The sequence below is a fragment of the Cervus canadensis genome, chromosome 33, assembly GCF_019320065.1.
Source record: "Cervus canadensis isolate Bull #8, Minnesota chromosome 33, ASM1932006v1, whole genome shotgun sequence".
Classification (NCBI taxonomy): Eukaryota; Metazoa; Chordata; class Mammalia; order Artiodactyla; family Cervidae; genus Cervus; species Cervus canadensis.
The window spans coordinates 12,208,786-12,222,496 of record NC_057418.1 but is presented as its reverse complement, the minus strand read 5'-3'; the positions used below and the strand labels follow the sequence as shown (position 1 = coordinate 12,222,496).

Genomic DNA, 13,711 nt, shown 5'->3' with positions numbered 1-13,711 from the left:
TGGTTTAATAGAAGACAGCTTAGATCTCATCTATCTGCATTCTGCATTCAATCTGATGAGTGTTTTACTTTATTTGAAGTATAGCAGGGGCTGGCACACTTAAGCCCTGAGACCAGAGCCAGTTTACTGACTGTTTTCAAAAAAGAATAAATTTATCACACATGAAAATATATGAAATTCAGTTTCAGCATCCAAAAATAAAATTTTATTGAAACACAGCCAAGCCTGTTCCTTTATGAATTACCTATGGCTTCTTTTGACTACAGTAGCATATTGTGAGTGGTTGCAACAGAGACCTTAAAGCCTACAAAGCCTTAAATATTTACTCTCTGGCCCTTTGTAGAAAAAGATAGCTAATTCTTGGTACATGAAGAAAATTTGGCCTCACATAGTAAAAGGGAGGATTATTTTCATATAATTTTGGATATTCTTTGGTACTACCCGAAAACTCAACATATAGTAATTTCTTAAAGATTAATTGCAGTGAAAGCTGAAACCATATTAATGAATTGTTTGTACTATTAGGTAGATCTGTCTTGCACTTTGAATGAATCTGTTACCCACGCATGGTTTTATAACATAATGCATTGATTATTTGTAAAATATCAGTTCATTGAGTTGTACAGCTTTTGAAATGTTGGAACGTTTTATTGTAAAATATCAAAAAGTTTAGTTGTTAATGTTACAACCTATCTTATCAAAGAAGTCTTTTAAGTACTGGGAAGCTCTTGAGCTTATAGACATGGTATACATTTTCCAGAATTCCAACTTTCACTTAAAAGTTGAAACTTTTGTCATTGGTGACAAATACTGAAAATAGTTATTTTAGATACAGGGTCACTTAATCCATTTTTGAGAAAATCTGTGCCCTACCATGTCTGAATAATTATATAGTTTTATCAACTGTTCTTTCAAGGATGATAGTGTCCAGTGAAAAAAGTGGCCTGTTCAGCTGACAACTGAACACCAGTAGTTTCCCATGAGAAAACCCCTGCACTTTAATGTGGAGAAACGCTTTACATGTTTCCCGCTTCATCATACAGTGTGTTTTAAAATGAGTTTTGGGGTGAGATTTAATAAAATTAATAATTCTTACTGCTTAATTGTGAACATTCTTTAGTGAAGTTACTGGTTCATTTATTTTTATATATTTTAACTGGAATGTGTGGCAGTAAAGAACACAATGACTGCTAGTGTGTTTAGGAGCCACTGGCTTAGTTCTTGCTGATAAGCCAGCAGGTTTACCCACCATTGCTTTCGCACCATCAGTGCATGTGCCCCCACAGGGGAAAAGCATTATTACTATTACAAAAATAGTTGACTTTTTAGACCCCCTAGCAGAGTCATGGGGGTCCCCAGGAGTCCATGGTTCACATGGAGGTACCCCAAATCTATCCCAAACCTGCACTTCCCAGCAGTGGGAGTGGCATGCACTGTGGCCCTAAATTTCTCAGCAGTGGACTAACAGGAAAACAGAGATCTAGACAGTCAATTGAGGGCCCCTGTGTGCTCTAAGGTGATATTTGGAGCTTAAGTTGAAATGGAATATGACTTTTGAATAGGTTTTTTTGAAAATTAATCATCCTATAGTTAATACTATTTTTATTCTGTTTCTTGTTTCTTTAATACCTGCTTTGAGGGATCTTTTAAAGATACTTCTTCAATCTCTATCCTTCTGACAGTTTCACTTCCAGTAAACTGTTAGATCTATAGCCATATTCTCCTTCAACTCCCTTTCCCTTTGTTACCATAGGAAAAAAAAAAGTCCATGATTTTTGTTCAGACTGAAAACCACAAGCTGTCTCCATGAGGAATTTGCTGCTACTATTTATCATAAATAATTTTTTTCATTAGTTGTTCTCTGGGAGCTTTGAGTTAAAAAGTCTTCATAGAACATTATTTAAAGCATTTCTGCCTCTTACTGTTCTGTATCACTATGGCACTTTTATTGAGAAAGGCATGGAATTAAGAAAGAAATCTGAATAACTCTTGATCTATGAAAACCAAAATTTATCAAAATATGATAGAACTTGCAGTGTGATATGACTATAAAGAAATAATGTCAGGGTAAGTAAAAGGGAAGTATTGATATTTCGAGGTAATCATGTTCAGAATAAGGTGAAGAAAAATTTTGAGAACTTTTCAAAGTCTCAGTAGTTAACTCTGGTTTTAGGGAAATAACACTAAAGAATGAATTTAAATGAAGATCACAAAAAGTAATTCATTCAGTAAATATTTGAGTGCCTAGTAAGTATTAGGTTCTGTGTTCAGTACTATAGTGTGAAGGATTTACTCATGAATAGATTGAAAGGTTAAACCTATACTTCGCCAAGTTATTTTATGTCTGTCTCTATAGGAATCTGAAATATAATACTAACATTTAATGGCAGGTGTCTTCCTTTCTGATGGAGAAACTCAGGTGCTATTTATTTTCTTCAGCTTGCCCATGGTCACAAACAAAAAGATAGTGACGGATATTAGAATCATATTTTTTGACACAGGTTCTAAACAGATTAGTTATACCCCATTAATTTGGCAAAGTTAATGTGATTTTCAGACAGGAATTATATTCAAAGCCATATAAAACTTGGGAAGATTGGAATGAGAATTTATTTACCATTGAAATTTTCTTCCATTTTTAAATTACAGTTTAAGAGAGAGTTTAGATGAGGCCTTAACTAATTAAAAGTGGAACATGATATCACATAATACTTTAAAAACCACTTTGAAATTGTGTCATGGATTTGTAGCCCTCTCGGTTAAGTCTGTAAACGCTAGTGAGCCTAACAACGAAAAGTTTGTTTCATGTGGACTTATTGACTTTGCTTTTTGCTCGTGCCTGGGTTCTTCCTCTCCTTTTGCTGTCTGCCTTAAAAATATATGCTGCTTCTTGGTTACAAGGAAGACTTGTTGAGAAAATGCAAGTGAACTAGTGTAAATCAACATTTCCTAAAGTATATGCCAAGGGGATATTGAGGGTTTTTTATCTGATTTTAAAAAAGTTTATATTTGGGAAAGACTGATTTAAACACATTTATTTGCTCTAGGTCTTTAATATACAAATGTGCATAGGGACATGTCCAACAGAGAATTATGGTATCCCCAGATTTATTTGAATGAAAAGCCTAGTTTTTTAAAAATGCCTTACTAATTAATATTCCTTGAAGTACACTTTGGGAACTGGTACAAATCCATCTCTATTAGAAGAAGATTCCAAGTATGTGCCTTATTGCATTGCTATGTACAACACTCTTTCTCTGTGTATTTCTAACTAGATTTTATTTTTCATGGAAAACTCTGGTTTCAGGTAGACAATAAGTAGCAGGAATACATATTGCCTGTTTAATTGTTAAAATGTTTGTTTGGGGAACATGAGAAAAGGCAATTCAGATTATAAATTACTACTTGTGAAAATCTTCTGTTAGGTTTTTATGAATAAGCATTCCAGAACTAAAATATATTGTTTACAGAAAATTTCTCTATTTTTAAATTGCAGATGTTGGGGATCAGCCAGGTGAGGTAGGTTATTCAGGCTCTCCTGCAGAAGCTCCTCCAAGCAAGTCTCCGTCAATGCCGTCGCTAAACCAGACTTGGCCGGAGCTGAATCAGAGCAGTGAGGTTAGCAATACTTCCCTTTTCTTTCACTAATGTTCACTTTTTTAAGGTAAGAAGTTCCAAGCAGGGTAATTTCAGCCTATAGCTCTTTCAGCATGCATGCATAGGGACCATATCAAGTGTGACTGTGATAGATGCTTGTAATTATATGACTGTCTGAGGTTCTCGAAGTCCTTTTTCACATGTGTACTATTGTTTAGTTTCCACCATTCATTCCTGTTAAGACCCTGTGAGTTAGGTGAGACAGGTGCATGAACTTAACAGTAAAAGGGTAGATGTCTTAGACAAGATATCTTACAGCCTGTAAGGGACAAGGACTGAGGTTTGAACACAAGTCCTTTGACGTTCAGTCAGCTAGCACACCCGCTGTGTCACGCTGCCTTCTCATTCCTGTAAGAAAGCCTGGGATAATAGATTTGGAATCTTGGCATTAGAAGTGATATGAGAAGCCACTCAACCGGCTTTCCACATGAAAAAAGTATTCCAAGCTATTCATAGTAATTTATTTTGTTTAATACAAAATGGAGTGATTCAACCCTGTTAAATGCAGTGGTTAAAGACCACTTTATATAAAGACCATGTTATATAAGACCAAGCACAGCATACAAAACAGAATTTGAGACACATTCCGCCCCCCCCCCGCCCCGCCCCCCCATTACTTTGGAACTCGATTATATAAAACAGTGAAGAGGACCTGAAGCCCTGCCTCCACAAAGTACCCCCTGAAGCCCCTCAGTTAAACCTTAGTGCTCTGTCGATCTCTAATTGAAAACCACTGCTTAACTTACTAGAGCAGTCTTCTTTGTGAACAAGTTGTATCTATATATTTTTTTCTTATAGTTTTTTGGTATCACTTTTAGATAGTGCTACAAATATAAGTTTTTTGACTTTCAGGAAGAAACTCCTCTAAGCTTCTGTGTTTTCCATGTCTTTTAAAGACAGAAAAATATTGGGTTTAAGAGACGCTAGTTAATTTTGTACAGTTGAAAAACAGAGAAGTAACTGGCAGATTTAAAGTGCTTGCTGCTGCTTTATGACATAATCACAGATACCTGTTTCTGAGACATTATAACATACATCCGTTGTGCTGTCAGATATAAAACCATTTATATGAGTGTTTTTCTGGAGGGAAAATTTAAGCCTTGAAAGCATTTATTAGTAGAGAGGCTTTATAATAAGAGAATAGGGTCAGTTTCTTGAAAGCACTGTTTCTGCTGCATTTATTAATTTCTGTCATTTTTAAGAAGCAGTGTCAGATTTTAAAAGTATTTTTATCAATGTCAGTTCATAAGTAAAAGCAACCCTAAGGCATCTCAATTCAAAAGTCTGTCTTCATTCTAAATAAAATCACATGTGATCATTAAAAATTAGGAAGAGAAATCCCTTTGAACTCTGATTGAAGCAGTTGCATTTTTTTCTTCTTAAATATTCCTGGCAAGTTTCATTTTGTAGTATTTACTAGTAAGGTACTGAATTTCATAATTTTTCTTTTTTCTTTTTTTTACTGTGTGTAGAAAATCAAAATTCTACTAACATTGATTTTTTTACACATTTTAATAATATCTCTTTTTTAAAGTCTCCTTAGTATATGGAATTTATATTTTAGTTTTCTGCCTTGAAGCACTAATCTTTCAGTAAATATTCATTCAGCACCTGTTAATATAGATGAGGCACTGTAGGGGATAACACTAATAATAATCAATAAAATTTGTCGAGGACTTTTGATGTGCCAGCTCTGTTCAAAAAGCTCTTTACATATATTAACTGTTTACATTTTTATAACAATTCTGTGATGTAAGCATTATTAATCTCATATTTCACATGGTGAAACTGGAACAGAGAGAGGTTAGATAACTTGCCTAAGGGTGTATGGCATAACTAGGATTCCAGGAGTCTGGTTCCAGAGACTGTGCTCTTAACCATTATACCAAGCTTCTAAAGATAAGAGTGTTTTTCCGCACTCCAGGTAGCTTACATACCGCCTTGTGAAATCAGGTAAAATCTCATGCCACCAAATAGGTAAATAAATGTCTTCTAATTTTAGGAAAAAAATAGTCTGCATCTAAACTTTTCTCCACAGTTAGATAATTACAATTTTAAAAATTTCTTCTGTGCCTATGCAGCAGTAATTATTGAAGAAACTGATTATATTAACAGATATTGGTAAGTCACTTCCCTGAAGTGATGTCCCACGATAAGAGTGAATTATTGTGGACTCTCTATTCAGGAGACACTCTGAATGCATCAGTGTTTCTCAATATATCTTAATTTTATGATTTTGAAACATCTGAGAGAAAAACTGTTGAATGATTACATTAGCCATTTTTGCAGATAATTTTTATAAATGTATTCATTTGCTATTATTTAATTTCTACATGTCTTCTCAAATTGAATAGCACTGTTTTAAATATTAAGTCGAACTTTGAAGCATAAAAATGTTTACTGAATTATAAAAAGAGGATTTTAGTTAATGGTATAGGTGTGTCTGTGTGTAAACATTTGTGTGTATATATTTTATATGTGCAAATGTTTTTCCTTCTTCAGAGTCATTGATAATTCTTAAGAATCAAATTGTAATGATAATTTTAATGATTTTGATCTAAAAATCCTATACTATTTATTACTAAGATCTTCAAATTATTCACTTATCACTCCACCTAATTTGAGGTATGATATTTGTGTACCTCTTTTAGAAGAGTAGTATTTCATATCAAAATACATCTTCTATATATAACACATACTCAGTTGCTTGATTTGCTCTCATTGTGGCCGCATTCTGATTTTTCTAGCATGGGGCTGGAGGTGGGTGCCTGATTGGCAGTTCTGTCTTGTGGTCTGGCATGGCCCTGTTCATAATGCTGAATATAGGGGTTGATTTGCTGCAGATTGACACAAACTGCAACTTATATTAATTCCAGAATTCTTTGCATTTTATCTCAGTTATATTTTATTAAATATCTATACATTTGTATAAAATATGTGCACGTACATAATAGAATCATCCTTCAGGGGTCGCACTGGCAAGTCACACTGACTTGCTTTGTTTTGACCAAAACTCTGATACAATCAGAATTCATTAGCAGCACTAATTCAGTGCATCAACACTTGGATTTTCAACGAAGGATTTGAAGTTATTCTTTCTCTAGTCTAGAAAAAACCCTTTAAAATTTTTATCTTGTTACCATTAATACCACTTAGACTCTGTTCCTTTAATGTGTTTTGAGTTAAATTCTGTAAGGCTTTGAATCTCTCCCATAGAGAGACCAGTTATTACTGTACACTTGATGTGAAGCTGCTCACTTTACACAGATAATATAAAATGTTTATGCAAAAATAAAACAACGGAATTTGTCAGGCCTACGAAACACAACTTGCAGTGCAACCTCTGAATTACCTTGCTAAATCTTCTCCGGTGATCTTTTATTCCATCTTTCTCGTCATGCTGACTTGTCTCTCCTCTGTCTGTTCAGCAGTGGGAGACATTTAGTGAACGCTCTTCAAGCTCACAAACTCTGACCCAATTTGATTCTAACATTGCACCAGCTGATCCTGTAAGTCAATCACTTAGCTTGCTTGTTTGAAATTAATTTTATTAACCCAAATTTTCATTCATTATGGTTTTTAGCTGATATGCATGATTCAGTGGAGTGCTTAGAGGGAATTGGTGGCAGGCTTTTCAATTTTTGTGTGCTCAGTGGTGGAAAGAACTTTTTTTTTTTTTTTTTACCATTCTCTGTATTTTCTAGTTATTTTGGTGAGAGAAATCTGTGTTTTTAATATCTGGTACATGTGTCTAAAGAAGCATTTTGTGAACAATTGATATAGTTAATTTTGTTTTTATTTGGTAATTGAGTGTATGTTTTTATTAAACATGCTGTTTATTTCAGTGTAATGACAGTAAATACTATTTTATTTGTATGCTTACACATCATGTATTATGTACTATGTATGTAAATATGCAATGTCATCATTTATTTAATAGTCTAGATGGTACAGCTTTGACTTAATCAGTATGTTGAGTTCTGTTACAAGAGAATCAAGTTCAGCAAAACAATGTAGAATTGTCAGTCAGATTTTCATTTGTGCAGAGGACCTCTGTCTTGTCTTCCTGTGGTTTGCTGTGTTGCTTTGAAAATGCTACAAAGTTCACATCCTGATTTAAAAAATAAATTATCCCCATAGATTGAACTTCATATATGCCCCGCCTGTCCCTCAAGTTATTTGAAAACTTCAAAACCTTAGCTATGAATCATTCTTCTCACTGTTCACTTCTGCTTTTTCTTTTAATTTTTTTTCCTGTAAAGAGAAGGACATGCTAATAAGCACCTTTCAAAAAGAAAAGAGGAAGTAAGTAGGAAGGGAAGAAGAGTGTAAAGGTAGGATTTTTAAAAATGAGTTCAGTGAAAAGATATGGAGAAGGTGACATGAGGCATTCTTTTGAGGTGTTTCTGACCGAAGATAGCCAACATTTTATTCATTAAATGTAAAAATACTCTTGTTATTTAATATAAATTGAGGAGAAGTGGTATTTAAAGATAATAGTATGGCTTCAGCATTTTAAATGAATGAACCTTTGGTGTTTTACAGTTTAAAGAATTTGTATCTATTTGAAATATAGAGAATGCTGTTATATTCAAACATAATGTATCAAAATGTTTTAAGTGTCTATTTTATAATCATTATTCAGGGAACAATTAATATGTAGATTATCTATGCCTTTGGCTTCTCTTTTCTTACCACCTTGAGGATGTTTGATTTTAGTCTCTGAAAAATGAAAGAGAAATAAAAAGGTAATGCTTAACAATTTTTGCTGCTTATTAGAAGCAGTAATTAAGGTCCCTTGGAAAGTGACAGGTGTGCTATAAGCTAAGTTTTACTTTAGCTCTGAGTTTCATTTCTCCATGTTATTCCTATCTTCTATTTACAGAGTCAAGTTAATTTTGTTTAAAGTACTTTAGTAAAAGTACTTTACAGGGAAGGATATAGCAGTTGAGGCTCTCTTTTATTCTCTAACACTTAAGTGATATTGAAAATAGAAATTCAGGCTAGGAAAGAATGTTAAAAATATAGACTCAAAGGCAAAATAAATTGACTCATGACTGGCAGGAAATGCAGAGAAATAGTTTAATAACAGTGATGTTCTTGTAACTTCTTGGAAATAATATCCAAATTCGTGAATTCTAGCCTAATGTTTTAAATGACATAACACAATACTTTCTTTTGTTATTTCTAGTATGACAGAAGGCTCTAGGGAAAAAAAATTTTTAATGGTCAATGAAAATTTTAAACTTGAATTTAGACCTCTAAATTTAATAATGTTGGCAGTCTTAAATATTTATAATCTGGTACCAAAAAAACATCTTTTTTCTCTTATGGTGGTGAATTATAATCTCACTATAAACTTGTAATTGGTACAATGCTCTGCTCTTAGTGAGGGTCTGAGCTTCTTAACCATCATCTAATTCTTACTTAACATATTGCCTGTCCACAGAACAGTCTGTAGTCACAATCCCAAGTGATCCTCAGCAAGGCTTTTATAAATGAGAATTATAAGTAAAATAAAGATCCATTCAGATTAGAATCACATAGGAGAAAAAGAACACCACAGTTCAGATATACAAATTTAGCGTACCTTACGATGTCAGAAAGAATTGATGGAGTAATTTTTAAAAGCCAAAATTTGATAAGCAGGCATTTGCTCAATAAACATTAAGTCTGTGAAGAGCTCCACTCTGCTCTGTGGCACTTAGAGAGAGCTGTCACACAGTACAGTGACCTCACATGAAAACCAAGATGGCTTTAGGTTCCCAGGTTTCTTATGAAATTGGGTTTTTGATATCTCGTTTCCAGAAACTCGATTACTTTTGTTGAACTGCTTATCAGTTAATAGCTTCTGGTAGAATCTGTTTCTGCTAGGAAATTCTGAAATGACGAGAAGTGCAGTGTACTAGTCTTCTCCATGGTTTATGTCTGACCCTGAGTGCTGTAGAATGTTTGTGTCACTCAGCGCGTGAAAAGGGAGTTCATTTGATCACTGATTATGTCCAGCCAAGTCACTTGGTTTGGTGGAGCCCCTTCCAGGTGCCCATGTTATTCTCTAGGAATACCAAGATGTCAAAAAAAATTCCAGTCTTAAGGAGACCACAGCTTGATCATTACAAGTTGATGATTGTAATATAGCTGATTGTGATAATTATCATATGTAGCTGTGAACAAACTGTGGGCGGAGAACTGTAGAATAACTCAGCCCAGTATGTTTGGGGAAGTTTTCACAAAAGAGATTACATTTGTATGATGAATTTTTAATGAAACTGTTAATTGGCAGAAGTGGACAAGGGCATTCCAAGCAGAGAGAAAAGCATGAGCAGGAGCAGTTCAGTGCAGTGAGATACAGGGTAGTTGTGTATGGGGCAGTGATGGGGAGTAAAGAGTGTGCCTGAAACACAAGTGGGAAGATCTTTGTATGCTTGACCAAGGATCTGAACTTAATCTCATAGACACTGCAAGCTGACAAGAAGTACCATGAGAAGATGGGGGTTCTGCAGAGGTAGCTGGGGAAGGTCATTCAGGCAACAATGTGAAGGATTGATGGGGTGGAAAGAGTCAGATGATGAGCACCTGAACTAAGTTAGTGACACAGGAATAGAAAGTAAGCAGGGATAAACAGGATAATGAGACAAACAGTATATTAAGATTTAAGCCAAGTAGAAAATATAGATACATGAGCACAATAGAATATTTGGTAAAGTACTAAATTGTATCAGATGAAGTACTCAAATATATGATACAAATGTGCCATGGTTGTGAAGTGTGTAGGGGTAGGTCCTAAAGGCTTTGTGTGGTTTGAATAGACAGAAGAAATGGGCAAAGCCTCCAGTCAGTCTTTCTACTTTTTTCTCTATTTTTAAATATGAGGATGCTAATTTGGAACAGAAGTTTTACGTAGCATCTTTTGGCTTAGGACTCAAAGAATCATAGGCATTTATGGTTCTTTATTTGGATATTGAAATCCTCTTTATTGAACTGCACGTTACAGTCACAAACCAAGCTTCCAGTCCACCAGTCTGAGGTTAGGCCTGGTCATCTCTGTAAAACTCTTCCAGGAACTGCCTTGTCCTGCTAGTAGCAGGATCTGGTGGAATAAAGCTGTTGTAGGCTCATAGCAACAGAAAATTGATTTATTAGTACAGAAACTTAGGCAAATTATTTAGAGAATATTCATTCTAGAAGATTTCATGATTTTCTTTTCTTAGGGTTCATTAATATGACTTCTATTTTTTGTATGGTAAATACATGAAAAGGCTATTTAATATTTCTGTTACAAATTTTATAAATCTGACTTTATAAACATACACACAGAATACATATTAGATCAGTATTATGAGTTAAAGTATCTAATAAGTTTTCCTTGCTTGTTTTTTCCTAGTTTGTTTGGGTTTAGAATAATGAGATACCTTGCTTTCTCCTTTAATCTTGCCTTAGAATGTTAAATTCTGGTTCTTAGCAGTTATTTCTGCTATTAAAATTGTAAGTTAAGAAAATGTTATTCTTGAAGCCATATTTTTTATACCTATAAACAAACAACATCTAGAGTTATTGTTAATAACTTTCTGAGTATGACTCATTATTATGTGAGAAATCTATAAACTTTTATCCATCTATTATATTCATCTTTTATAACTATAATTTTAGAGTTGTAGGTGAAAGGTTAGTTCAGTTTTGTTAGATAGTAGATAACTATTTGTCCAGAGTCTCACTGGTATGGGGACAGGAAATTACTGTTAATGGATTTATCCATAGAATTGCAATAAGGAATTCATTTGTTATTAATGGTTTGAATTTAGAGATTATGAGAATTAACCAAGGAGACCTATAAAACAGGAGATGGTATGTTGGAACTCAACTTTCTGTGGTGTTACCTAATACTGTCACCAAAACGGTGTCTAACTTAAATTGAAAGGTCATTATTCTTTATACTAAATTATAAATTCATTACAAGGTATTCAAAATTTAAGGATCTCAGGTTGTCTTTAGCAGCAGCACATTCAAAATATGAGCCAGCTCCTGATAGAAGGAGCTGAACGTAGCTACTCGTAGAAGTAGCCATGTTTTTCAGCTGGTCTGTTGCCATTAAGCCAGTTGCTTGATCCTGTTCTGGTTCCTCCCCTGGGTGGCTCAGCTCCCAGGGCCAGGCCTGCCTGGCTTCCCATATGCACCTTTCTGTCTTCCTTCCCATTTGGAGAGGCTGCCATACCGGCGCCTTGTACACTTTTCAGTCTTTTCAGAAATTTGTTCTAGCAGTTCCTTAACTGCTCTAACTAGCTTTGCCACTCATGACTTAAGTTGAAGATTATCAGATTTATTATAGTCATGAAAAGTTTAAGTATTAGAGTAGGAGTGTTACTTATCCTAACTTAAAAAATGAATTCCTTTGTGGAAGTTTTATGCATGAATTTTAAACATGCAAAGTTCTGTGGAACTAATCTGTATAAAGTATGTATTGTGCCCACAATATGACGGGCATTTCATTAACTTTGTTTTATACATGAAAAAGAAGAGTGTCAAGTTTTCTTGAGCAGTTTAGTGAATGAGTTCAATCTGTTACTCAGTCTTTGGATTCTCATATCATTTCACAGTTTGCCTTTGAATATTGTCGTGAAGTGTGTAAGACCAATTTTTTCTTCACATCTTTAATCATTCAAAGTTAAAATGTACTTTTTATAAAACAAATCAGATTCCTAAGCATATATAGTAAGCTTGATTTTTTAAATATAATTCTGGAATTTTTAATTAAAAAATTCTCATGCTTAGCTTAGTGTGAATGAGAACTCTGTCCACTAGTTTTTGAAGTGTTAGTTTTGGTTATTTCATGGTATCTACTTGACATTTTTAATACAAATTCTGTATGTCCTCTTATTTGTCTGTAGGATACTGCTATTGTTCATCCAGTTCCCATTCGTATGACTCCAAGCAAAATCCACATGCAGGAAATGGAACTTAAGAGAACTGGCAGTGGTAAGGAAACTGTTGCTGGGTTGTTTTTTAGTTTCGTGTGTTGTGTTAATATTTTAGGTTTGCGTCAAACCAAAATACACAAGCAATCATTCTGAGTTCAGATTCCTTTTGCTAATTACTTATTTTTAACATAGTACTTTCTATGGCAATATATGTACTATGTGTATATTTTTTAATTTAAGCAAATTATTGAATTTAATTTATAAAATTTTAAATAAGGACGCTTGGAAAACGTGACTTTTCTAATACCCTCTGTATTTTAATGATCATGCTTACAGATCTACATTGAAAATGTGTTCAAATTTTAACTGAAGAGGTATATGTTAAAATGAATTTTGTCTTTGAAATTGTTTATTTTGCTTTAATTCTTGAAGTTTCTTCTCATTTTAGATTAAATGTTTTAGTTAGGGTCTCTCAAAAGTAGATTTGTTTTCTATGTAGGTCAACAACAATAAATTAATTACTTTACGGTTGTTTGTGTGGTGCTTTATTTAACTAATTGCCCTAAGGGATAAAATTAACAATGTATGAACATGCAGCTTGATTTTTTATTATAAGGTATCTTCTGTTGTGGCAGATAACAAATTCTATATAAACAGGTTTATATTTATCCTATTAAAATATTACTTTGTCTTATATTTCACGGATTTACTTGCTACTTCTTCAGAGTATTAAAATTAAGTCTTGTCTTATACTCTGAGGTTTATGAATTTATTAATTCAGGTACCTATATCTTGTATGTTTACGTATTAATTCTCTCGTAGATCATACTAATCCCACTAGCCCATTGCTTGTGAAAACATCTGACCTTTCAGAAGAAAATAAGATAAATTCATCAGTGAAATTTGCTTCTGGAAATACTGTAGGTAAGTGAAAGAGAGAATTACATTTTCCATGTGAGATTTATTTTGTTAATTAATTTATTTCTAATTGGAGGATAATTGTTTTACAGTGGTGTGTTGGTTTCTGCCATGCGTCAACATGAATCATTCATAGGTATACATACATGTGTTCCCTGCCTCCCTCCCACTCCATCCCACCCCATCCCCGCCCATCCCTCCAGGTTATCACAGAGCACCAG

At 33.9% G+C, this 13,711-nt stretch overlaps 1 protein-coding gene across 5 annotated transcripts in view; it reads left to right on the top strand.

Annotated features, from left to right (window-relative positions):
* REPS1 (RALBP1 associated Eps domain containing 1) overlaps nt 1–13,711 on the top strand; it is an 87,976-nt gene that overhangs the window by 53,015 nt on the left and 21,250 nt on the right. For 3 of the 5 annotated variants that reach the window (XM_043457001.1, XM_043457000.1, XM_043457003.1), the window contains exons 9-12: nt 3,497–3,618; nt 7,086–7,166; nt 12,543–12,630; nt 13,395–13,496. In XM_043457001.1, the coding sequence (XP_043312936.1) occupies nt 3,497–3,618; nt 7,086–7,166; nt 12,543–12,630; nt 13,395–13,496 (393 nt within the window). The remainder of the gene's footprint in view (nt 1–3,496; nt 3,619–7,085; nt 7,167–12,542; nt 12,631–13,394; nt 13,497–13,711) is intronic. The other 2 variants (XM_043457005.1, XM_043457004.1) reach the window with 1 other exon arrangement.